General features: G+C 37.2%; 1 protein-coding gene across 1 annotated transcript; it reads left to right on the top strand.

The window, feature by feature from the left end:
• The first annotated feature begins 1,681 nt into the window (after positions 1-1,681).
• On the top strand, positions 1,682-24,319 carry LOC102803697 (aminopeptidase N-like). The gene is made up of 17 exons (XM_006820273.3): positions 1,682-2,325; positions 7,840-8,110; positions 8,306-8,426; positions 9,980-10,134; positions 10,704-10,817; positions 11,290-11,427; positions 13,472-13,606; positions 14,934-15,103; positions 16,702-16,790; positions 17,838-17,971; positions 18,518-18,721; positions 19,220-19,296; positions 19,832-19,942; positions 20,318-20,488; positions 23,375-23,503; positions 23,748-23,820; positions 23,981-24,319. Exons 1-17 carry the CDS (start codon positions 1,682-1,684, stop codon positions 24,161-24,163), a joined length of 2,919 nt encoding a protein of 972 aa, XP_006820336.1. The 3' UTR covers positions 24,164-24,319.
• The last annotated feature ends 1,530 nt before the right edge of the window (positions 24,320-25,849 follow it).

Below are 25,849 nucleotides of genomic sequence, written 5' to 3'. Positions count from 1 at the left end.
GAATATAATTAAGAGCCCGTAGTGTTTGTTTTAAAGTAGCGCCACCTACGTCGGGGTAATATTTCACCACGACCTTTGAAATAGATTCACAATAACAGCGCGACAATACCATATAGATACAGTGTAATACTTTAGTTTGTTTAAGGAAAACCAGATGTTTAGAACACACCATATCGATTGCAATCGCCTTTTCATGACTGTTGATTTCACCTGTTTGTAATCTCTGCTATACAAGTTGTGTATGTTATCAGGTTTATAATCTATTCCACGTGGGGTTCCACTAGTGGTGATTACGGGATTCAGTCCTACCGGTCTTTATAGTGTTTGCAAATAGAATTCCCTTCGGTGTATAGTTTTTATCTTGTTCCACAACAACGTTCGTGAACTTTATAGTCGGAAATTTAGGTTGAGTCCTGAACATAATGGAGCGCCTCCCCCCTTCCGCCGGTACCACCGTGACTGCCGTATTACTGCGTGTGAAATATATACACCATCCGCTCTACATGTTTCTCGGCAACATATGGAGCAGGGCACTCCATCATCGCCGCATTATCTGTCTTTTCAATCACATTCCTTTGCCGATCAAGTAACTGATACTGAAATCCTTACCGGCGCAGGGCGAGATGGTGCATCTTCGCTAGCCAAAGTCTAAAACCTATAGGTCGAAGACACACACGGGACCGTGCGATTCGGACGATGGAGATGGTGATATCATTCTGCTATTTAGTGATTAATGAACGCGAGCACCTGTCATCCCATCCGTCTCTACTCTTCTCTTAAACTTCAGGCGTTATGAATAAAAGATTAAATGTGTGAATCAATGCAGCAATTTTGTATGCAATTGCAGTGCTCGCGTCGTTTGTTTTTGCACTCGTTCTGGTCTCGACCATCCAGTGGTCGCATGGCCTTGTCAGAATCGAATACCAGTATAAGGCTCTAATTTCATCATCAAACATCATTGATCCCCAAATAATAGAACAAAATACGCGCGATTATTCGAGGCATGAAGGCGTCTTCGATACAGAAAAATTTGCATATGTTATTTTACTTACATCCGACACGCACTGTGTTTGTTTACATTAAATCCGCCAAGTAGCTATGTATTGGAGCGAATCGTTTAGCCCACTACACGTGCAGACACAGTTGAATTAAAAAACAATCAATAATACAAATTGATTCTGAAGTACAGGCATGTTTCACTTTTTCTCTATATTATTTTACAATAAACTTGTCGCCATAGTAACCCCATAAGGTATGTCAGCTATAAATTCAGTCGTGATTCGTCTTCACATTATGTAGTTTGCACATCTTGCATTGTTAAATGTTCATATTAGTGTCTGCCATACACTGATAGAATGACATCTTCCCTTATCCTACTGGCTCTTCCATTATAAAAGCGCTCCCATGTGGGGAGATTCCTCGTACCGATCTGCAGAAATCGTCAGGGAGCTTCCGATTTCCCTGTGTAATGTTGCCAAGCAATTTGGGGTAGAGTACTCTGATTGCCGACGTGAAGGACCATTAATCGGCCGTAGCAAAAGAAAATCAGACATTATTAATGGAGAAGCTTAATGGGAGCAGTGCACACGATACAATACTAACCCTTCGCAGCCTGTGGTGATAGACACGACGGCGGAGCGACCAGCAGCCGTGCTAATGCATAATGATGAATAGGACCAATATGGAAAACTACGAGCTGGAGAAAAACTTCCGTCCTAACAGGAATCCGGGGGTAGTTTTGATCAAGAAGAGAACGGTGTTTTTGTTGGTCTCTATTACACTGTTTCTTTTGGTTGCTGTGGCGCTTGTGTTTTATTTTATTCCCCATCGTTCAGCTGAATGTAGCGACCAACCAGCACCCGTTGAACACACAGGGTTGCCCCCAATCCCGGAAGACGAACCGGACATCGTGGAACCAACATACCCCTTCGATGGACGTCTACCGAACACTTTTGTACCTGAACACTACTCCATATGGATGAAAGTTTACATGGACCAAGAAGATGAAAGCCGGCAGTTTAGTTACGATGGCGAGATAAATATTACGATGAAATGTACAACACAGTCTACGGTGATTAAAGTACATTACTGGTTACTAGACGTCGATTTCAACTCGATTGAAATTTATCACATGCCAGATATGAAAGAAGTTGGCACTAAGCACGTCTCCTCGGACGATACGTATCACTTTCTAGTCATCGAAAGTGAAGAGTCTCTTAACGAAAATGAAATATACATGGTGATGATTCGATATATTGGAGAGCTGCGTGAATACGATTTGTACGGGTTTTATAGGAGCCAGTACATTTACCAAGATGAGACGAGGTAAGTGCTGCCCTGAATGTGATTAAGACCTTTATAACAATGTAGCACTTAAACATCACGACCAGTGATTAATATAAACCAACATTTATATAAACTGTCATGGTGGATATCAACAATTGAAATTGCCACCATGACGTTACAGTGATTACTTTCCATCTACAAGTGCAACATTTCTGTCCATTTCGTGAAATGATGTGGAATTTTCTCCTTACATCACACATCTTTCACACTCTCGGCCGTACACTGCATTAGGTCACACGCTTATTTCATGCTATCGTGTTAGTTTCATAACGAGTTCTTGTTTGTCTAATATCCGTGTAAATGTTTACTAGGCTAGTGCCTTGATATGCTCTTTTTCGCGCTCACCTCGCCTGTGCCTCGGAATTGGTGACGTGTGTACATAGTATTACTATATACAACAATGTATAAACATTATGATTAGATAAAACTGCTTCCAGCATTTCAAAACAAAAACGATAATAGAGTCTGCAAATATGAATGAGATAAGAGGATGACGTAGGTAGACGATAATGTACACATATATATTATTCCTATAATGGAGAAAAGATAAAATATTAACTAAAAAGAATTAACTATTGAAAAGGCGAATATAACAAGCGCGTCCATATGGTATGCACAGTGAATTGCTACTTTATGTTTTGCTGTACCAAGGTTTTGTCTGCGGTTATTAAATACTTAATACTATAATTATGATATGCAAAAACTATTGATATCCATATTTAACGATGGTGTTGTGAATCTTAGTATTGAATAGTAGCCAATGTTTGCGGGCAATTTACCTCTTAAACAGGGACGAAACTACAAAATACATATTATAACAATTTTTTTTGTGTTTCAAAGTGTTACATAAATTTTAATTAGAACTTTCCATGTTATCTATGTTGAAGCATTAGGTCACAGACAATAAATATTCATCATTTGTTGTAATGGTAGCTTACCCTATACAACTAGTAATAGAATTCAAATTTCCTGATGTCAAAAATTTTGCATTACATATGTTAGAGACATTGGCGCTAATCTCGCAATAATTCCACGCGTTTCTGTATATTTACACAATACAGAAACAATTATTCTGTATTTGTGGAACTTGTATTTGACTTTCTGCATTTTAACGCATTTACTCCTAACACAGAATTAATATAGTAACACACACTTGGAATACAAGTTGACGTCAACACATGACCTGTTTGCGCAGTATATTCCGTTCTTTTGAACTGTGCTGTACGAGTCCCGCACTATATTTATACTAGCTAGTCCTTTTTCTACCACAGGCTCACTAGTCACAGAGTCATGAGTCGCAAAGCTATAAATCCGAAAGGTTGAAATAATCGCTTCTCAGGTTCTTTTTATATAAAATAAATCTTACTTTTAAATCATGTATCTCTTATTAAGGCTGTGTCCAGCACGCTGTCAACACTGGAAACTTTATTCAACAGAGTACCCTCACGGAATATCGTCCTCGTTTCAAAAACAGTCGTTTTGATCAAATTTGCTTATTAATAGTATCATATTTGATGCAATTTGAATGAATGTTATAAGATAATATTGTACTTTTGTACCTGCGTGCCACGGGTCACTACATGAACATTCCCAATAGCACACATATGCTGAAACCACTCTTCGTGGTGATTATTTGGCATAAAATAACGATCGAGCTGAGACTAGCGATACATGATAAAACGTTATAGTAAATAAAATATTACGAGGAAACTACGTTTTATTGCGCCTTTCCTGACATAAGAATGTGTCACGGCACAGTTGGCAAGGCGATATTAAGTCATGTAATTCGTACATACTCCACAGATCGCCCAATCACTAACACTGTACTGTCCTCTATTAAAGTAATTGCTCAGTACTTACAATTCAAGGTTCTCGTGACTTTATTCATTGCGCATGTGCAACAATTCATTTGGCAAAAAGAGATTCTCATTAAGCTGACTTTCTCATTACCATGGATACGATCTATTTGTTCTAATAGCATATTTTGGCTCATCAAGTACAATGTTCTTCACATGCATCACCCGCGCAACCGCATAGCAAATGGTACAAATTGAAGGTGAATACCGAAAATAACGACTGAGAAACCATGGCGACCATATTTTTGTATTTTGCTTTTTGACTTGTGGTTCAGGAATGCAAATGCAAGCAAAATAAAAATATGTCGTCATCGTACATATTTTTCAAGTTCGTTAAAATGCCAAATTATATTTATAATAATGCATGACGATTTTATCACGTTTCGAAATGATACTAATTTTGTCATAAATTATTAGAAAAGTATATTTTCATTCACTGTGTTTATTAGAAAATAATGAATCTACACTTTAATCATCTAGTGGGATATTCATAATACAACACATTGTACGTGATAATAAAACATGTCGTTTGGTATGTGCCGACTACACTTATTTTATAATAATACTATCACAGTCAGTCTATGTTTAAAGCAGTGTGGTGCCTCTTCATTAAGGGACAAGCCAAAGACACAGTGAGTGTAGGGGTGTACCCTAAATATATAACAATGATGTAAATGGGCGACTCGAATGCCGTTCAAATCATTTGTATAATTTTGATCTGTACTCGTCCATCAATGAAGATGTCTTTTTTGAGATTTTTTGTTATTTTCTTGGTTACAAACAACTGAACAACCAGTCACAGTTGCTTCCATCACATTACGTAATTGTGACGTATCAGAAGCGTTCTGCCACTGGAGTGCGCTTCTTATAGGATAGAACATTATGAAATTATACGTACATCTCGAGCTATTCACACTGTATGAATAGAGCGCATCAATTAATACATTTAGTTGCTCTAGTGGTGCATCACCCAACATATTGTATGATAAAGGGAACGGATATACAGTGGATGTGACGTCATAAAAAAATGATTGTGTAACAATTTTTCTGCAAGAAGATGAAGAAGTGAAGTGCACTATGAAATATATCATTATGCAGATATTCTTTTCATTTAGCGATATTTTCAAATCTGATATATAATTATTCCTCATTTATATTCTTGTCATGCACTTCATAGCCGTATATTTTCACTGATATATAAAACGCTAGTAATAATGAATTTGTAGAAAGTGACCAAATTATTATGCGGGCTGCGGGCCGATGTAGTACAGTGTAATACTTCATACTAGTTTGTGGTTTTATGCCTTCGGCCTTATTCGGTTCATCGCATATAAATTTATTGAACTATGAATTGCCCGGCAAAATACTCGAATATAAAACGTGGGAAATATTTTAAATACCGAAGGCAACTATCTTTCACAGGCGGGTGCGGAGTAACACCGTGTACATATGATCCTTGGTCGTAGTTTTCTAGACAGATTGCAAATCACTTACAGCCACAGAGTAAAAGAACAGACGTCGACCTTGAATTGATGTCCTACTTTTCCGCAACAGTTAATTAATATCATGTCTCGTTGTGACAATAGCTCAATCAATTTTGATTTCAAAAATTTCAAATTATTTTTTTTTAATCTCTAAACACTTGGAAAGCCCAGGGAGTAGACAAAAGTATACTTTTATAAATTAGGTAATATAATTAGGAACTCGATTGCGGCAATATAGTAGTGTATAGGCGGCTTATAGAGCTCTCTAATGTCAGTGGGGTTTACCAGTTCTTTGTCAGTACACGATTGTTATTTATTCGTGTGGAGTTGTTTACCTTTGCACGTAATGCCAATTAAAGAAATGCACAGGTCTGTGGTAGTGTTGATGATGCAACACTCTAACTCTCACCAGAATCTGCAGTTCTCTGAGTCGCACTGGAATACGCAGCTGTCTTACTCACACTGGAATCTGCAGCTCCCCTGTCTCCCATTATATGCAGCTCTATGACTCCAATTGGAATACGCAGCTGTCTGACTCACACTGGAATCTGCAGCTCCCCTGTCTCCCATTATATGTAGCTCTATGGCTCCAATTGGAATACGCAGCTGTCTGACTCACACTGGAATCTGCAGCTCCCCTGTCCCCTATTATATGCAGCTGTCTGACCCACACTGGAATCTGCAGCTCCCCGTCCCCCATTATATGCAGCTGTCTGACCCACACTGGAATCTGCAGCTCCCCTGTCCCCCATTATATGCAGCTGTCTGACCCACACTGGAATCTGCAGCTCCCCTGTCTCCCATTATATGTAGCTCTATGGCTCCAATTGGAATACGCAGCTGTCTGACTCACACTGGAATCTGCAGCTCCCCTGTCCCCCATTATATGCAGCTGTCTGACTCACACTGGAATCTGCAGCTCTCCTGTCCCCCATTATATGCAGCTCTATGACTCCAATTGGAATACGCAGCTGTTTAACTCACACTGGAATCTGCAGCTCCCCTGTCCCCCATTGTATGCAGCTCTATGACTCCAATTGGAATATGCAGCTCTTTGATGCCCACTCGAATTAGAGCTCTCCGACTCTCAGTGGAATTTGCAGCTCACTGATTCCCCTTGGAATTTGCAGTGTCTGACTTTCAATGTATCTGTTTTGTGTGTGTGTGTGTGTGTGTTTGTTTGTTTAAAACAACATGTACCACTTCAATAAACTGATGTACTAGTATAACTTTCCCTGAACCAGTCCTATCTACCACCCCGTTGGTGATATTCAATACTTTACTCGGCGTGTTGAACAAAGTGTTCCTCTCATACCGATAGTACCTAAGGGGGAAAACGCAAGTAAAGTGCTTGGGTGATTAAGTTAAGATAAACAGTATTACTGCAGTATTTGAAACCCAAAGCGAGACATATTTAACCAATAACATACATGACCTACGGCACAAAAGAAAACGATATGCTGGTACTCTAGTTATGCTTGCTAACCCTCTGCTTTCTGGTCTGACGTTATACGAATAATAGCTTGGGCGGAAACAGGCGAAAATGATTGAAAAGACATTCGAATAAAGGCTGTTGGGAGACATGCATGCAAACAGTGACTGAAACGACATCCGAATAATGACTGGGCGGAAACATGCGAAAAGTGACTGAAAAGACATTCCAATAATGACGAGGGGAAGCATGCCAACAGTGACTGAAAAGACATCCGAATAATGACATAAAATGTGCAAACATCTATTCAATATTTACTTGTGTTAATTCTTGCGTTCAATTGATTGGTTTTGACTGGCAACGAGATGCCTGGCCATTGTGTACTTAAAAGTCGCGGACACATGTGATTGTACATCGTTTCAAATATCTATCGGGGCCCAAACAGAAAACGGACAAATTGTACAATATGTTGTTACATGCTATCAGCGAGTCGTGTCATGTTTACTAAGCAGTATGGTGTGCGTCAGCGCCCTGTAGTTTTCGAAAACAACGTATTCAGAGCTATGCCACCCGCATTTGAAATTCTGCCATTTGGTATCGAAACACAAGTTTAGTTTTAATGCGTATTAAATAAAATCACAAGCTCACTTAGACAGTTTAGACTTGGCCTCGTCTTTCACTGACTGGCATATTTCATAAACTCAATACATTTTTTTTCCAGATTTATCGCAGTGACTTGCTTTCAACCAACCGGTGCTCGGAATGCGTTTCCATGTTTGGACGAGCCTCAACTAAAGGCAACGTTCGATATATCTATAACTCATCGACCAAATCGGAAGGCATTGTCTTGTATGCCTGTTTCCATGACAACAAGTGATGGAGAATGGAATACCACCTACTTTAGTAAATCCGTTGTCATGTCAACATATCATGTTGCGTTCGCTCTCTTGGATTTCCCGAGCCTTGAAAAGACAACTGATACTGGAATCCAGGTTAGAAGCAGATTGAATCTCATTTTAACTATTACTAATTGTAATTATAAGAATATTATATTGATATTTTACTAAATTTACAATTCTAAAGTTATGTGGTGCAATAATCCTTAAACAATTATTAATAGTTTGTGTGCATGTGTGAAATACGGCGAACAGGTGTACACAAATTGTCTCTGATTATTTGCGTTGTAGTTTCGAGTATGGGCTGAACCGGACCAGATTCATGCCGCCGAATATGCTTTAAATGTTGGAGTGAAGATGTTGACATTCTTTGAACGATACTTCAATTTGCCACATCCGATACGGAAAATGGGTGAGTCGTAACATGGAGGTTTGTACCTCCATGGTCGTAATCATCAACATTTTGATTGAAAATAATCTGTTGACTTAGCACGCTTTTAGTCGCGTGCTCCTGTCTGGCGAATCCGAGGACGTATCCTCGTGGTTCTCAGCTAGTGCCAATCAAACCACGTAGAGTTCTATTTCTATGAATAACGCAATCTTATGCTCGTTGTTGATTGGTCAATGCATTCTATTGGTACTGAAATGTTCACCAAATCATTGCCATGGTGAACCCATCGAAAGCGCGCGCGATAGCACAAACGGGTGGTAGTGGGACGAGTTATTATTATTATACCTATTTCACCATTTTCTTTCTTTGCGTTTACGAAAAGATCGTTATCAGCTATCGATAACATATTTTAAAATATATTTACCAGTAAGAAGAAATAAAGGCGAGAGCCCTCTAGTAAGAAACAAAACGCCAAGAATACCATAGTAAAAGTCTTGTGGCGTTTCACCACACAATGGCGGTGTGTGGTGTCAGAGATACTTTCGGTGTTCTAACCGTACAGCTACAGTTGGAGAATACAATGTGGGAGAATACTGAGATATCTGGCGGCACTTTGGTTTTTCAGATTTCCATGTTCTAGCAAATTCGTAAGTCAGATCAATTTGCTAAAGTTGCAAATATACGAGGTTTGAAGAGGGCACGTTGCCGTGTATATAACAAATTAGTGAATGCCCTATGTATGGACTACTTTGTAATGCCATTTAGTGTACGGGTCGTGGACGAGTGAGTACACAGTCGAGAATATAAATTGCTCATAATCGGTCTGCGAAAACAGTATGATGGTATTGTGGGTAAGTCACGTGTGATCAGTGTGCTGCGAAGTTTTATCATCACAACCTTGATCATTGACACGGACATGAAGAGCTCCCGTGGGGATTAATGGTAGTGACACTGTTCAATATTAGACTGTATCTCTGTACATGTAATTTACAAGAGATAATCTCCATCAGTGTGCGGGATATTTTCTCTCCACGATTGTATCTGCGTCTTTCCAATGTAATTTATTTGCCCGGTAGGAATTTATCGATGAAATCTTGACACAAAAACAAGCAAAGCCATGTCTCTTTATACAAACTTGAAAGCAATGCATTTTCGTTTGTTACATTATATGTGACTTGAATTAGTTTGTAATTCCATTACTATATTTTAAATTCCCCTTTTTTACTCGCTTCATCCCATCCATTGTATTACGGAATATGATACTAAGAAATCTTAGAATGTCGTAATTTATGAAAATATTTCTTGGCAATAATTGTTCGCATTAATTATGTCATTTGTTATTTACAATGATGGATCGTCGAACTCGTTTTCGTGGAAATCTTATTTTTATACCCGCTGCCATTTTAAAAATGGTGATTTTTTTGAAGCTTTAACTGGAAATTTGTTCGATGACCCCATTTCATTTTGGCCATGGTTGTAAAATAAATATGCACTGAGATGTATCTAGCTCAAGTTTAATAATTACTAAATTACTATATATCACAACTAACTTATGTATTGATGTACAAATGTAGACATGGTGGCGTCACCAACATTCATATCAGGTGGACTTGAAAACTGGGCACTTATCGTTTACCAGGATGCGTATATGCTGTATGACCCGGATGTAAACACACCTGCCAAGCAGAAATCTGTTGCTAGTATAATCGCACACGAGCTGGCACATATGGTAAATACTAAACCACGTGTAACTTGTCCTATATGTAGTTTATTTCAAGTCACGTTTTTACAGTGTTTGTGTTTGAACACAGCCGCTTAAATTATGTCCATGCCACCGACATTGTCAGCACTGGAGGGTAATCCAGTGAAAAAAATGTGAAGAAGTGGTATGAATGAATATTTTTCCTATGAACAAATTAAGGATATCAAGGAAGAACGCACATAATAAAATAAATGTGTATCACATTGGTAACTTGAACTTGAGATGATTCCTAGTTGAGCTCGAAATTTCATCTTCCATTACTCTCGGCGCAAATAACCTGTTCCTGTTAATTTTATATCTATTTATAAATTTCCCAGTTCAAACTGAATAACATTCAAATTTATTCAAATAATGTAATTTGCATATTGCGCTCGCTGATTAGCTATTTTGATTCAACTGCGCCATTGAAATTTATTTTTTTCAGCTGTTCATAATATGAGTAGTTTATAAAGTTGGTTTCTATTACTCCACAATTGTGAGCACCGTCACACGAGTATTATGCTATGTGAATAATATTTTCTTTTCATTCATAATAGTGGTATGGAAACATAGTAACTATGTCGTGGTGGGATCACTTGTGGTTGAACGAAGGTTTCGCCTCATTCTTAGAATATGTAGCGTTGGATGAAATTCACCCTGAATGGAAAATAGTATGTACATTTCTGTATATCAATAAGTGTACTATGTTAGTTTTCAAGTATACTATAAATTCACTTTGAAGACACTTTGTAGTATTCGCGTCTACTTCATATTTACCAACAGACATAAAATATTTCATAATATGCTGTGCGGGTAAATCGTTGTGTACTTGAGTGTACATCAGTGTGTCGATTAATAACAACAAGTTTATATCCCTTTGTGTGGATTATCAAACTGATTTGAAGCTGAGATGTACTCAAAATTCGCACACTTTTAATTATACCATTGCTTTAATTTTGATAACAATTGAAATAACAATAAAATACACTGTTATATAATAATACAATCTAATTATGATATAGCCTCAATATCTATAATCTAAACTAACTAAACTTGACTTCTATCATTTGTCGTTATACTACAACAGCTAAGGCATGTTATTTGATGGCAAGGTTCTGATAATATTGCTATGTTCTATTGTAGTGGGACCAATTTCTTACTGAGGATTTGCTGATTGCCTTTAACATAGATTCATCGTACAGTGCACCGTCTTTAGTCAGGTCTAGCGGTGGTTGGACCCATCAACTTTGGGACATGTTTGATACTATTACGTATGACAAGGTATGGCGTCGTTTATTACAATGTACTACGGTGTCCCATAATACAATGTATGGTGTCCCATAATACAATGTACGGTGTCCCATAATACTATGTACTACGGTGTCACGTAATACAATATACGTGTGGTGTTCATTAATACAATGTATGTACAGAGTCCCATAATACAATGTAAGTACGGTGTCCCATAATACTATGTACTACGTTGTCGCATGATACAATATACGTGTGGTGTTCCATAATATAATGTACGTATGGTGTTTGATAATACAGTGTACGTATGGTGTTTGATAATACAGTGTACGTATGGTATTTCATAATACAGTGTACGTATGGTGTTTCATAATACAGTGTACGTATGGTGTTTGATAATACAGTGTACGTATGGTGTTTCATAATACAGTGTACATATGGTGTTTGATAATACAATGTACGTATGGTGTTTCATAATACAGTGTACGTATGGTGTTTCATAATACAATGTACGTATGGTGTTTCATAATACAGTGTACGTATGGTGTTTCATAATACAATGTACGTATGGTGTTTCATAATACAGTGTACGTATGGTGTTTCATAATACAATGTACGTATGGTGTTTCATAATACAATGTACGTATGGTGTCCCATAATACAATGTACGTATGGTGTCCCATAATACAATGTACGTATGGTGTCCCATAATACAATGTACGTATGGTGTCCCATAATACAATGTACGTATGGTGTCCCATAATACAATGTACGTATGGTGTTTGATAATACTGTGTAGGTATGGTGTTTCATAATACAGTGTACGTATGGTGTTTCATAATAGAATGTACGTATGGTGTTTCATAATACAATATGCATATGGTGTTTCATAATACAGTGTACGTATGGTGTTTCATAATACAGTGTACATATGGTGTTTCATAATACAGTGTACGTATGGTGTCCCATAATACAATGCACGTATGGTGTTTGATAATACTGTGTACGTATGGTGTTTCATAATACAGTGTACGTATGGTGTTTCATAATACAGTGTACATATGGTGTTTTATAATACAGTGTACGTATGGTGTTTCATAATAGAATGTACGTATGGTGTTTCATAATACAATATGCATATGGTGTTTCATAATACAGTGTACGTATGGTGTTTCATAATACAATGTACATATGGTGTTTGATAATACAGTGTACGTATGGTGTTTCATAATACAGTGTACATATGGTGTTTCATAATACAGTGTACGTACGGTGTCCCATAATACAATGTACGTATGGTGTTTGATAATACAGTGTACGTATGGTGTTTCATAATACAGTGTACATATGGTGTTTCATAATACAATGTACGTACGGTGTCCCATAATACAATGTAGGTATGGTGTTTGATAATACAGTGTACGTATGGTGTTTCATAATACAGTGTACATATGGTGTTTCATAATACAGTGTACGTATGGTGTTTCATAATACAATGTACGTATGGTGTTTCATAATACAATATGCATATGGTGTTTCATAATACAGTGTACGTATGGTGTTTCATAATACAATGTACATATGGTGTTTGATAATACAGTGTACGTATGGTGTTTCATAATACAGTGTACATATGGTGTTTCATAATACAGTGTACGTACGGTGTCCCATAATACAATGTACGTATGGTGTTTGATAATACAGTGTACGTATGGTGTTTCATAATACAGTGTACATATGGTGTTTCATAATACAATGTATGTACGGTGTCTCATAATACAATGTAGGTATGGTGTTTGATAATACAGTGTACGTATGGTGTTTCATAATACAGTGTACATATGGTGTTTCATAATACAGTGTACGTATGGTGTTTCATAATACAATGTACGTATGGTGTTTCATAATACAATGTACTTCTGGTGTTTCTTAATACAGTGTACGTATGGTGGCCCAAAAACCATGTACGTAAGGTGTCACATACTATAATACAATGTGAGGGCAGAGCCCGAAACAACTCCTCACTGTCCTGTGGTATTAACTACTTTCCAACCATCATTTCGTCTCTCTACAGGGAGCTGCTATTATTAGGACATTCAAGTCGTTTCTAAGTGATGACGTCATTCGCAGTGGAATTAATGAAAATTATTTAATGACCAACCTGTTTGGTGACGTCGTTACCGATGATCTCTGGTATTCTCTTGCGAAGGTGAGTTCCTGACGTATTTGCGAAATGTAACCTCCACGTATCGCACTTTCGTATATCATATGTCATGTACACGGATGGTCACGTGGTATGCCAGCATTTCAACCTCCACATATGCATGTTAGTATTTCCAAAAAACTAAATTTCAGGGTTTAACCCCAGTGTCTCTGCGATGTCATTTGTATTTCGATGTTTACTCTAGATCGACGCAACTGCACTTGGCCTACATCTACTGTTTCGTACTATGAGGATCACATTTATTCCCGTTTACGTTATTCATTCATCTCCACACTCCAACCATCAGATGCCACAGATATGACGTCACCAAATTCAGAATTCAAAAGAAGTATGTGAAAGACATACAGTATGGCAGACTGGCCCCAGCATGCACTGCGGCACTCAATTCGTAGTTCCACTCTGCATTAAATCACTAAGACCAAGATTGAAATATAATTCACAAAGGTCGTGTCTAGCATTGACATATTCAATTCTCGTCTCACCGTAGAAAATAATAAATACAAAACGATTACAAATACTTTTACCTAAAATACAAAAACTCCGTAGAACTTAAATAGATGTTGATAAAATATGTCAACGATACAGTGTATTTTTTTATACTTTTTCAGATGCAATAACGTCACGAAGAGACCAGTGTTCGTTTCTGCTTGTTAATATCACTTGTCATCGGTGTTTATACTAAATTAATAATAACAACTATGACGATCCGTTACTTGAAAATCAATCCGTTATTTGAAAATCAGTTCGTTACTCGAAACAGAATAGTCCGCTATATGGAAGTCAGTCCACTACTTGAAACAATTGGTCCGCTACTTAAAAAAATCACAGAGGTAGCGGGCTGATTTGTTTAAAGTAGTGGACCAATTTTCAACTAGCGGACCGATTGTATATATGGGCCACTGTAGATAACCATGATCCTCAAACAAACTCTATGTAGTATGCGGCGACCCTTCTCAGGTGTTTGTCATTGCGAGTTTTCACTGCCGGGCAAGTAATGGAAGTTCAATTGAAACAGTGTGCGACGGAAACGTTTACTGAGACTGTTAATAAACACGACAGTCGTGATATTTTGTCGCGTCTTCGGCGAACCATGAAAACGGTTACGACAGTCGTGACAGCTAAAAACTGAATCGGATGGACATACTTCAGCTTCTACAATTCATATCTGTCCAATGTGTGACATTAAATTATGCAGTGACCGAGAAAACTTAACTTACCTAATTCATACATTCAAGACAATAGTTGCTTAGATAAACAACTAACAACAAAGATGAATTCAATTCCTTTCTCGCATTTTTTAATTGTTTAAAAGGCAGATGCGGACAGAAAAGGAACAGACGTTAAGGCAATGATGGACAGTTGGGTTCTACAACCAGGCTTCCCGTTACTAACAGCTACTAGAACTGGCACACACACAATCAAATTGGAACAAACGAGATTCATTCTCGATTCTAATGAAGAACAGCCCAGTGATCATCCAAAGTAAGTCACGTGATAATCACATAGCTTGTCAACTCATTAGTCAGTGAATACATATTTAAATTCAATGTGTTACATGTGAAAATATAATGGCCGAATATCATGCAAATATTGAATATTTTTAGACGTAATATAAACTAAATAGCCGGTAATACAAAAAAACACGACCGGGATACTGGTGGCTACAATACCACAGTTGATCCGTAGCATATACAAGGCTGAATTTGATTCGTCGAAACAAACATGTCAAAAAACAAACTACTCTCTGATTGGACGGACTGTTGGGTGTTAGGGTTGGATGGTCAATCAGGACTAATCTTGTACATGTAATTGTTTGTATACTGGTTGCAATTAAGGTAATATAAAAAGGTCAAATTGAAAAGTGCTATTATGGTTGCAATTTCATTAAGTTATCAAAAATAAAAATGAATAGATCACGTGATAATTTTTTCTCGAAACACGAGTCCAAAATATCATGGAAAGTGCTTTTTTTGGCACTGCGGTGAAATTATGTTTTTACGGTATATCTCGAAATTTCGATCGATCACTTGAGATGGAAAAGTCATATGTCATTATTAATATAAATCCAAATATTGTTATAACTTTTTGAAAATTGAAATTTGATTTAGTTCGTTTTCAGTGCGGTAATAAGTTTATGTTGTATATTAGGAAAAGTCGACCCTGACATTGGGCGAGTGTGTCGCAGACTAAATCCAGTGGCCGATCGGACTAACGGATGCGACTTTAAGGTGAACCTTAGTTTAAGGTCCACAGGTGCTCGTATTCGACTGGGTCTGAATGGTGCCAGGTTAGCTCATTAAATTGCAATAATGTTATTATGATAGGAAGATGGCCACATATCCTTGTTACCTAGTCCCAAACATGGAATATGGTTTCTGTGGTAAAATGCAATATATTCCAACACACACATTTGCAGTTTAAAAGGTGACGTGAGACAACAGAGAGACATTCAATGTCTGGAACTGTCGTATATTTTTTATAAAAAGTTCCCCCCATAATGCATATAACATGCTCAGCGATGCAAAATTGGAATCCGTCTCGAACTGCCTTGAGCTAATTACAAAAACTCTTAAGCGTCGAATAAACGTGGTTCCTGTAAACATTAAAATATGGCGACAGTTATATCCCTCGAAGGTACAGAAAACAAATCTACAAAAGCAAATTAAATGTCTTTGCTCTCTAAACTTTGCTGTATGCTCGATTCAGAAAATGATTGCCTCGATTTCCCAAATCACAAATTTCCAATTTGTTGTCTTGGAGACACGGAGTAATTGACGTCATATTTACGTATTGTCAATACTATACTAGATTTAACCCGTTGATAATATTGGAATGGCAGACTTTGAGTATTGTATCTTTGTTCTCTCTTCATATTGATTGTAATTGAACTGAAATCGTTAATACCAGTGATTCCACGCGCATGCGCATTTATTTAATATGGTAGTAATATATGTGCGATCAAAACAATAAATCATAAACAAGCGTGTATGCCAGAAAGAATTATTGATAAAAACACTTCTCTATATTGTCTCTGATATATACTAATAATGTCCGTGCATTATCCTCAGCTTTACTTGTAGGTGGAATATACCATTAACGTACACGCATGGAGGTGAAAAACACTTCGATTCTCCAGAAGAAGCTTGGTTTCTGGCAGACAGACAATCAGGTATTCACCTTCATTCTTGTAGCATCAAGGACAAGGTGATCTGCCTAATGGATTCTGCTGAAAGCTGTGTGTGTTGTCGGTGTAAGATGGTCGATTAGCCATCCGATAAGATGTTATCTGACTCCGGGGGTAATTAAGAGATGATCATCAAACTAAGATTGATTAGTTTTTCTTGCAAAATGGATGAATAATTGGCGTAATTAGTGGCCCGTGCATATTATGTTTGTAATTACACATGAATCAACGTGTTTGTGTCTGTGGATAATATCGTAAATATGTTCTTGTTGTACGTGACTTGCGTGTCAGTTACTACTTTGTGGTAATTATAGAATATAATAGAATTCTTTATTAACACCGTAAAATAATGTGACATTTCTTTTTTGGTTATTATGTTAATAAAGCTTTTACATAATTGTATTTACTGTAAAATACATGAAAGGAGCACTATAGAGGAAATAGTCATTCTGTGCAACTCCATTTAGTGTATGGATGTCACTGTGTTATATAGTAATGGCATTTATTTTGCAAACTCACTAACTTATGGGAACGTACTTTAAAACAACTTAATCAGTCTCATCTATACAGTAAATGGGATAATATATTATACTTAAACACGTGTCTAAAGTTGCATTCACAATTTGTGATGTATTATCCTCCAGCTAACATGGACACCATGCATTTCCTCAAAAGTAATATAAATGTTTGATGGCCAAAATTCAGAAATACCGAAGACATTACAAAATACTGGAACGTAAATACGATACTTGACCACACGTGTCTGGGAGTTATTTGATTACCGATATATCATACTACTATATAATGATCTTTTTCTTATCTTAATCGATATTTTTTCAATTTAAAACCTAACCCTGACATTACATTAATTATTCAAAATATACAAATTCTACACCAACCGAAAAGGTAATTTAAAGAATTGTTTGTTTCATTTCAGTTACTTTCAAAGTGCGAAATAGCTTTGCACTGACTTTACGTTCTATGTTGAACACGCATGCGCACTGTCACACGTGTTTACATTTATATTTTCAGAGACTCTTGTCATTGAAGCGCTTTCAAATAACGAATGGTATATATTGAATATAAATCAAAATGGTTATTATCGTGTTAATTATGATACTGCAAACTGGGAGAGATTGGCACACCAGCTAAATAATGGTCACCAGGTACGTCAGCTATGTGGGTATGCAAAAAGCAATGATGTCATGTACGTCAGAAAGCAAGTAAATAAATACGCTAGATTAAGTACGTAAGCTAGTTGAACGATGATGATAATGGCAAGTCACATATCCTACATATGATTATGTTATGTGAGTCAGAGCTTAATGAAGCAAGAGCATGTAAACATGGCGTACATGGTGACTTGATGGTCGTACACCTAACTGGTACTCTGATATCATACTAAGAGGAAAGTGATGTGTTGTCTGTTATGTGTCTTTGAATTACAACTCGCGAATGCCGCTATGTTGTATTATGGAATGTGATTGAATTTATCTATGATGCAATGGATGTGCCGCCATTCGTGTGTAGCTACACGGAGAAGCAGCTGCCGTATGTGTCAGCATAAAGGGACTGTATAGAACTGTAATATAAAGTTGTAGATTTCTTTACGTGTTGACCGTTCTATTTTATCATTGATCTGACACGTCTCGAGGACGTGACTATCACTTTGTAGAGTGTGAAATAACAAAAGAATCCTTTGTTGTACCTAGATCTTCCCGACTCAGACTAGGGCGTCACTAATTGATGACGCCCTCACAGTCTCAAAAGCTGGCTACTTAGATCACGTGTATGGTTTGCAATTAACCGAGTACATGGCAAAAGAGTTTGAATACGTCCCATGGAAGTTATTGCTAGGACATCTGCCTTTCACTCATAGGATGTTACTAAGAAAGTCAGAATATGGACTCTTCGAGGTACGTCATCGTCGCTATTTTGATGAATGTTTGTTTTTAATTAGAATATACATATTTATTGTTGTTGTATTTTAAATTTATATTTTCTGTATCTTTTAATCTTTATTGTATGTTAGTCCAGATCTCAGTGGAGATAGGTTGGCAATAAAGTTATTATTATTATTATTATTATTATTATTATTATTATTATTATTATTATTATTATTATTATTATTATTATTATTATTATTATTATTATTATTACATCTACTACTTTGTCAAAGACTTTTTTTAACAGTTATTTATTCTTATTCGGTTATACTTTTATTTATTGTTGTTGTATTTTAAATTTATATTTTCTGTATCTTTTAATCTTTATTGTATGTTAGTCCAGATCTCAGTGGAGATAGGTTGACAATAAAGTTATTATTATACATCATAGTGCCAATTCACGTGAGGAATACTACCAAGAAAGGTTCGGTTTCCGTAATGTTTAATCTGTGAATGTTTTTTACTTAGAAATACTGGCGAAATCAGATAAGTCCGCTGTACAGTTCTCTTGGATGGAATTTTACGCATAGCAGTTTACTTGATTAGTAAGTTGTTTAGTTCTTTCTTATGAGTGATGTACTTACTACATCGAAAATAAAGTATTGGTTTGATATTTCAGGGGGAGATTACGTTATAGGATCGGTAATTGTAAACTTCCTAATACGTCAAATCTTTGCATTTTTCGTAGTGATGATATATACACAATTGATTGTTGTTTACATTACGTCACTGTGACGCAATCCACGTTGACATCACTGATAGTGGTTACGGTTAATATATATTGTTGTAAGGGCTACACCATGGAGCATTTTTTTCCACGAAAGACTACTTCATTCTTAATTTATGCGACGCACCGATTACAACAAGAGGTGTCTTCCGTGTAAATACAAGACACAAGGTCAATCAATTAGTATTGCATTGTTGCCATTCTTGATTTCATTTCCGGTAACGTGTGATTGTAGTGAGTGGGGGAAGTCGTCAGTCCGCAATAAATGGCCGCCGTCGCGGGCGCGTCAAATTAACTAATGCGTCTGCTATTACTAATCATTCCCGTTGATGTATCACTGATTTACTCCTTAGTTACCAGCGTGTCAATGCTATAAACACAGCATGTAACTATGGTAACAGTGACTGTATAGATGAAGCTACGAGATTGTACGCTGAATGGATGGATAATCCCATGTTTAATCCGTGAGTTATGTGACGTCATAGCATAACATTTCTACTTCCCATTTTGTCTAATTTTAGTCATTGTTAGTAAATACTTGCTGCTTATAGTTACAGTCGTAATCAGTCAATGTTACAGTCCCCCGTATTTCTGATTTTAGTGTTTCTTGAATAACAGTCAGGTGGCTGGCTATAAGTGCGATATACCGACACTGCGCACTCGTCTTCCCAAGTCTCTGCATATTTATTCTTAATATTAATAGTTTGTTTTGTTTTTTTGCTTTTTGTTTTTGTTTTGCTTGTTTTTTCTTTATTTTCTTTATTGTCTTCATTGTATTTTCTGGCGCTGCCCTGTATTGTGTATTTTCCAAAGGAAATGTCCTATCAATTGTGTTTCAGAATTCGCGACGAATTGAAATTAACAGTGTATTGTACTTCTATCAAATACGGCGGCGTGAAAGAATGGCAATTTGCATATGACCAAGTCACGTGGAATGGGGTAGATCAAGCGGAAACCGTCACCCTGGAATTAGCCATGGGGTGTTCCAGAGACGGTTGGTTGTTGCAAAGGTACAACACACAAATATATTACATGTATAGCCAAACTGCGCCACGACATGGTTCTATGTAACGAATAATATAACTTCGCGTTTAAACCTTGGTTTGTCATATTCATATCATGATAATATTCGTGCGTTATATATCAAACCTCACCCACTTTGAATGTTCGTATAATATTTAGTAACGCCATACATTTCTCTACGGTAAGTACGCAACGCTATCATCCAATACACAAGTTCTTACAGTGCGTTACGCTACGCTACGCTTTCATCTACTACACGAGGCCATCTACTACACGAGGCCATGTGCATTACGCCTACAATGCATTACGTTATACTTCCATCTAATACACGACGTTATGTCCCTACAGTACATTACACCTACAATGCATTACGTTATTCTTCCATTCATTACACGACGTTATGTCCCTACAGTGCATTACGCTACGCTTCCATCCATTACACGACGGTATGTCCCTACAGTGCATTACGTTATTCTTCCATTCATTACACGACGTTATGTCCCTACAGTGCATTACGTTATTCTTCCATTCATTACACGACGTTATGTCCCTACAGTGCATTACGCTACGCTTCCATCCATTACCCGACGTTATGTCCCTACAGTGCATTACGTTATTCTTCCATCCAATACACGACGTTATGCCCCTACAGTGCATTACGCTACGCTTCCATCCAATACACGACGTTATGTCCCTACAGTGTATTACGTTATTCGTCCATTCATTACACGACGTTATGTCCCTACAGTGTATTACGTTATTCTTCCATTCATTAGACGACGTTATGTCCCTACAGTGCATTACGTTATTCTTCCATTCATTACACGACGTTTTGTCCCTACAGTGTATTACGTTATTCTTCCACTCATTACACGACGTTATGTCCCTACAGTGCATTACGTTATTCTTCCACTCATTACACGACGTTATGTCCCTACAGTGCATTACGTTATTCTTCCATTCATTACACGACGTTGTGTCCCTACAGTGCATTACGTTATTCTTCCATCCATTACACGACGTTGTGTCCCTACAGTGCATTACGTTATTCTTCCATTCATTACACGACGTTATGTCCCTACAGTGCATTACGCTACGCTTCCATCCAATACACGACGTTATGTCCCTACAGTGTATTACGTTATTCTTCCATTCATTACACGACGTCAAGTCCCTACAGTGTATTACGCTATCATTCCATCCAATACACGACGTTATGCCCCTACAGGGCATTACGCTACGCCTCCATCCAATACACGACGTTATGTCCCTACAGTGCATTACGTTATCCTTCCATCCAATACACGACGTTATGCCCCTACAGGGCATTACTCTACGCTTCCATCCAATACACGACGTCATGTCTCTACAGTGCATTACGCTACGCTTCCATCCAGTACACGACGTTATGTCCCTACAGTGCATTACGTTATTCTTCCATTCATTAAACGACGTTATGCCCTACAGTGCACTACGGTATTCTTCCATTCATTACACGACGTTATGTCTCTACAGTGCATTACGTTATTTTTCCATCTAATACACGACGTTATGTTCCTATAGTACATTACGCCACGCTTTCATCCATTACACGACGTTATGTCCCTACAGTGCATTACGTTATTATTCCATTCATTACACGACGTTATGTCCCTACAGTGCATTACGTTATACTTCCATTCATTACACGACGTTATGCCCCTACAGTGCATTACGTTATACTTCCATTCATTACACGAAGTTATGTCCCTACAGTGCATTACGTTATCATTCCATCCAATACACGACGTTATGTCCCTACAGTGCATTACGTTATTCTTCCATTCATTAGACAACGTTATGTCCCTACAGTGCATTACGTTATTCTTCCATTCATTACACGACGTTATGTCCCTACAGTGCATTACGTTATTCTTCCATTCATTACACGACGTTATGTCCATACAGTGCATTACGTTATTCTTCCATTCATTACACGACGTTATGTCCCTACAGTGTATTACGTTATACTTCCATTCATTACTCGAAGTTATGTCCCTACAGTGCGTTACGTTATCATTCCATCCATTACACGACGTTGTGTCCCTACAGTGCATTACGTTATTCTTCCATCCATTACACGATGTTGTGTCCCTACAGTGCATTACGTTATTCTTCCATCCATTACACGACGTTATGCCCCTACAGTGCATTGCGTTATTCTTCCATCCAATACACGACGGTATGTCCCTACAGTGCATTACGTTATTCTTCCATTCATTACACGACGTTATGCCCCTACAGTGCATTACGTTATTCTTCCATCCATTACACTACGTTATGTCCCTACAGTGCATTACGTTATTCTTCCATCCATTACATGACGTTATGTCCCTACAGTGCATTACGTTATCCTTCCAATCATTGCACGACGTTATGTCCCTACAGTGCATTACGTTAGTCTTCAATTCATTACACGACGTTATGTCCTGACAGTGCATTACGTTATCCTTCCATCCAATACACGACGTTATGTCCCGACAGTGCATTACGTTAGTCTTCCATTCATTACACGACGGTATGTCCCTACAGTGCATTACGTTATCCTTCCATTCACTACTCGAAGTTATGTCCCTACAGTGCATTACGTTATCCTTCCATCCATTACACGACGTATGTCCCTACAGTGTATTACGTTATCCTTCCATCCATTACATCTCTTTACAAAGCTACGCTCTCATCCAATACATAATCGAATAATCAACTGCCTGACACAAAAATGTCTTTTAAATATGTCACTATTCATTAAATATATATAAGTATTTCTCATTTCTTTTGAACAACAAAATAGTCTGAGTGTTGTTAATAATATTTTTCTGTATCTATTTATTCAGTTATCTAGAGCGTTACCATGGTAAAAACTCAACTTTAACTGCAATAGGCAACATTAGAGACAAGTCTGGCATTGGATTTACTCTAGCGTGGCAGTTTGCAATGATGCAATTCGAGGAACTTTTACAGAAGTAAGTTTTTATTGTTTGTAGAGATAGTAATGGTGACAGTTTGTCCGGGCGACGCAGTGATCACATGTCATGTCAGAAGTATGTTACATTAAAACCCATTAACGAGATACTAGTACTTGTATACTCTGACAATCCACTAATTTTGATACAAATAATATCAAATGATTTTTTTTTAAAGTATAGTTGCCTAGCAACCTGTCAATGTTGATGATTAATCATAATATGCGTTCGTTTACCATTCCAGATTTGATGACTACGCGTATATTATTGTATTTGACTTCCATCCATGGATGAACACTGAATACGATCTTAAACAGGTATGTATTCAATAGCGTAAGAACTGATCGAGTGGTGCGAAGTGATCGTGTGGTACGAAGTGATCGTGTGGTACGAGGTTACCATGTGATGTAATATCCCGGTTTTACGAAGTGACCTGAGAAGAAGTTGGTTTGTGACTTTACTTCTTTTAATTTCCAGTTGTTGGAGTTTGGTGCTCGCTACTGGGACATGCCAGGGGTAGCAGCCAGGGAATTCTATAAAACAATAAATAAAGTAAAAGACAATATAAAATGGATGGACAGGAACAGAGACGGTATCAGAACTTGGCTGTCACGGGTTACAAATAATACTCCAAATAGCGGAGTGAAACGTAGTATATGATGATGATGATGATGATGATGATTATGATGATGATGATGGGGCAAGGAATGCGAAAAAAAACACATTGAGGGCGCACTGCCAAGACAGCTACGACCATTTCCTGGAAGTATAGTGTGTGTTTGGGTATGAAATCTATTGAGTTTGCGAAACAGGTTTCATCACACACATGACGGAGACGTTACAGCCTGTAAGTGGAAATGTTGGTAAATTACGTGCCATTCCAGATGTTAATGTTGAAAGATGTGCAAATAACAATGAATAAAGTGACCATAATTCAAATCGGCGAGGGCAATGTTTGCAACAGTTTGGTCTGTGTATAACATATATTTCAAGGAACAAATTTGTAGAATCACTGTGACCACACGCAGGACCATAACATTAATTCACATCTGTTCACTAGATACGGCATCGCACAATCTTTTTAATTATAAATTTACTTATTAAAACCGGTCGGAAAATACATTATTTTCCATTTTGTGTTACATGGTGAGCAACTGACTGATCTAATTAAGAATATGTTAATTTCACTGTATGCTATGTTAATTTCAGTGATGAAGCGCTCTTTGTTGTTCTGTGCCTCTACGTGTTTCATGTCTTGATAAATACCCATATTTAAGTTATTAATCTTATTCTAAATTTCACATTTGAGTAAATTTCATAACGTCTTCACTTTAATATTCATTATGTCGCCTATGCCAATACTGTTGTGTACGTTTTCTAAATGTGTAAGCAATGTCGTGACAGGTCATGACGGGGTCGACCAGAATACACTCTCTCATAAAATTCTCTCGAGATTCTATATCATGTGAATGGTCGACTCTGTGTTTGTCCTTACTCATAACGTGTCACAAGATTTTGTGTAATCGTCACGTGTATTACATCTATCTCTAACAAATCGTGCCAATAATTTTGGAACTTTTAACCACTGAAGGATTTAATTAAATATATATGTCAAGAATAATGTATTTGTATTTCTTTGTACCTAACGTATAACATTATTTACTTCATTATTAATTAGAATCGTGTTTAATTAACATTGACATTTGTTTACTGTGCTTTGCAGTAAATATATAGAAATTACAGTAGACAAAACGAGGTAAATCGCTGAATTTTGAAGCGTATTTAAACAAAGCTGGTTAGATGTTTTCAAAGCCTTCTTGTTATTTCTCACATTACTTCAATGTTCGTTCATATAGATATATCAGGGTACATCCAAGCATTACGCATGTCGGGAGGTATGCAAATACTACGTCACTTCACTACAATGCCTAGCTACGACGCTAGTAATGTCTCATTACCGATTCAGATTTATGCAAACGTCAAACGCACAATATTATGTCATGCTGAATAAAGTCCCAATGAATAAAGTATGCACGTGCATTGTCCATTCCCACGCTAATTCAAAATTAAACCAATCAAATCCACGGTCAAGAGCTGACCGCGGTGTACATTACTAGCATCTAGACATTCGTTGATGCAATTGATTCCAGAAACAGGTGTGCACTGTGCATAGTCATACTATTATAATGTCCTAGTTGGGAGAAATCGCTGTTCTTGTTCTTGTTTTGAATCTCAAATTTGAAATTTTATTCATATAAATCTCGTTATATCTAATGTATAAGGATTTTTTTGATAATCAAATTACTGTCGCTTTTAATTGACACATAATTATTTTTTTGCCTGTCT

Source organism: Saccoglossus kowalevskii, chromosome 3, assembly GCF_978046115.1.
Source record: "Saccoglossus kowalevskii chromosome 3, keSacKowa6.1, whole genome shotgun sequence".
Classification (NCBI taxonomy): Eukaryota; Metazoa; Hemichordata; class Enteropneusta; family Harrimaniidae; genus Saccoglossus; species Saccoglossus kowalevskii.
The sequence above is the reverse complement of the archived record's forward strand: the minus strand, read 5'-3'. Positions and strand labels throughout refer to the sequence as shown.

What these genes read in the sequence shown, in the direction of transcription:
- LOC102803697 (XM_006820273.3), top strand. Translation starts at nt 1,682, where the DNA reads ATGGAAAACTACGAGCTGGAGAAAAACTTCCGTCCTAACAGGAATCCG. An exon ending in CAACTGATACTGGAATCCAG is followed by an intron (nt 8,111 to 8,305) that starts GTTAGAAGCAGA and finishes TTTGCGTTGTAG; the next exon opens with TTTCGAGTATGGGCTGAACC. An exon ending in CAGAATATGGACTCTTCGAG is followed by an intron (nt 18,722 to 19,219) that starts GTACGTCATCGT and finishes TTTTTTACTTAG; the next exon opens with AAATACTGGCGAAATCAGAT.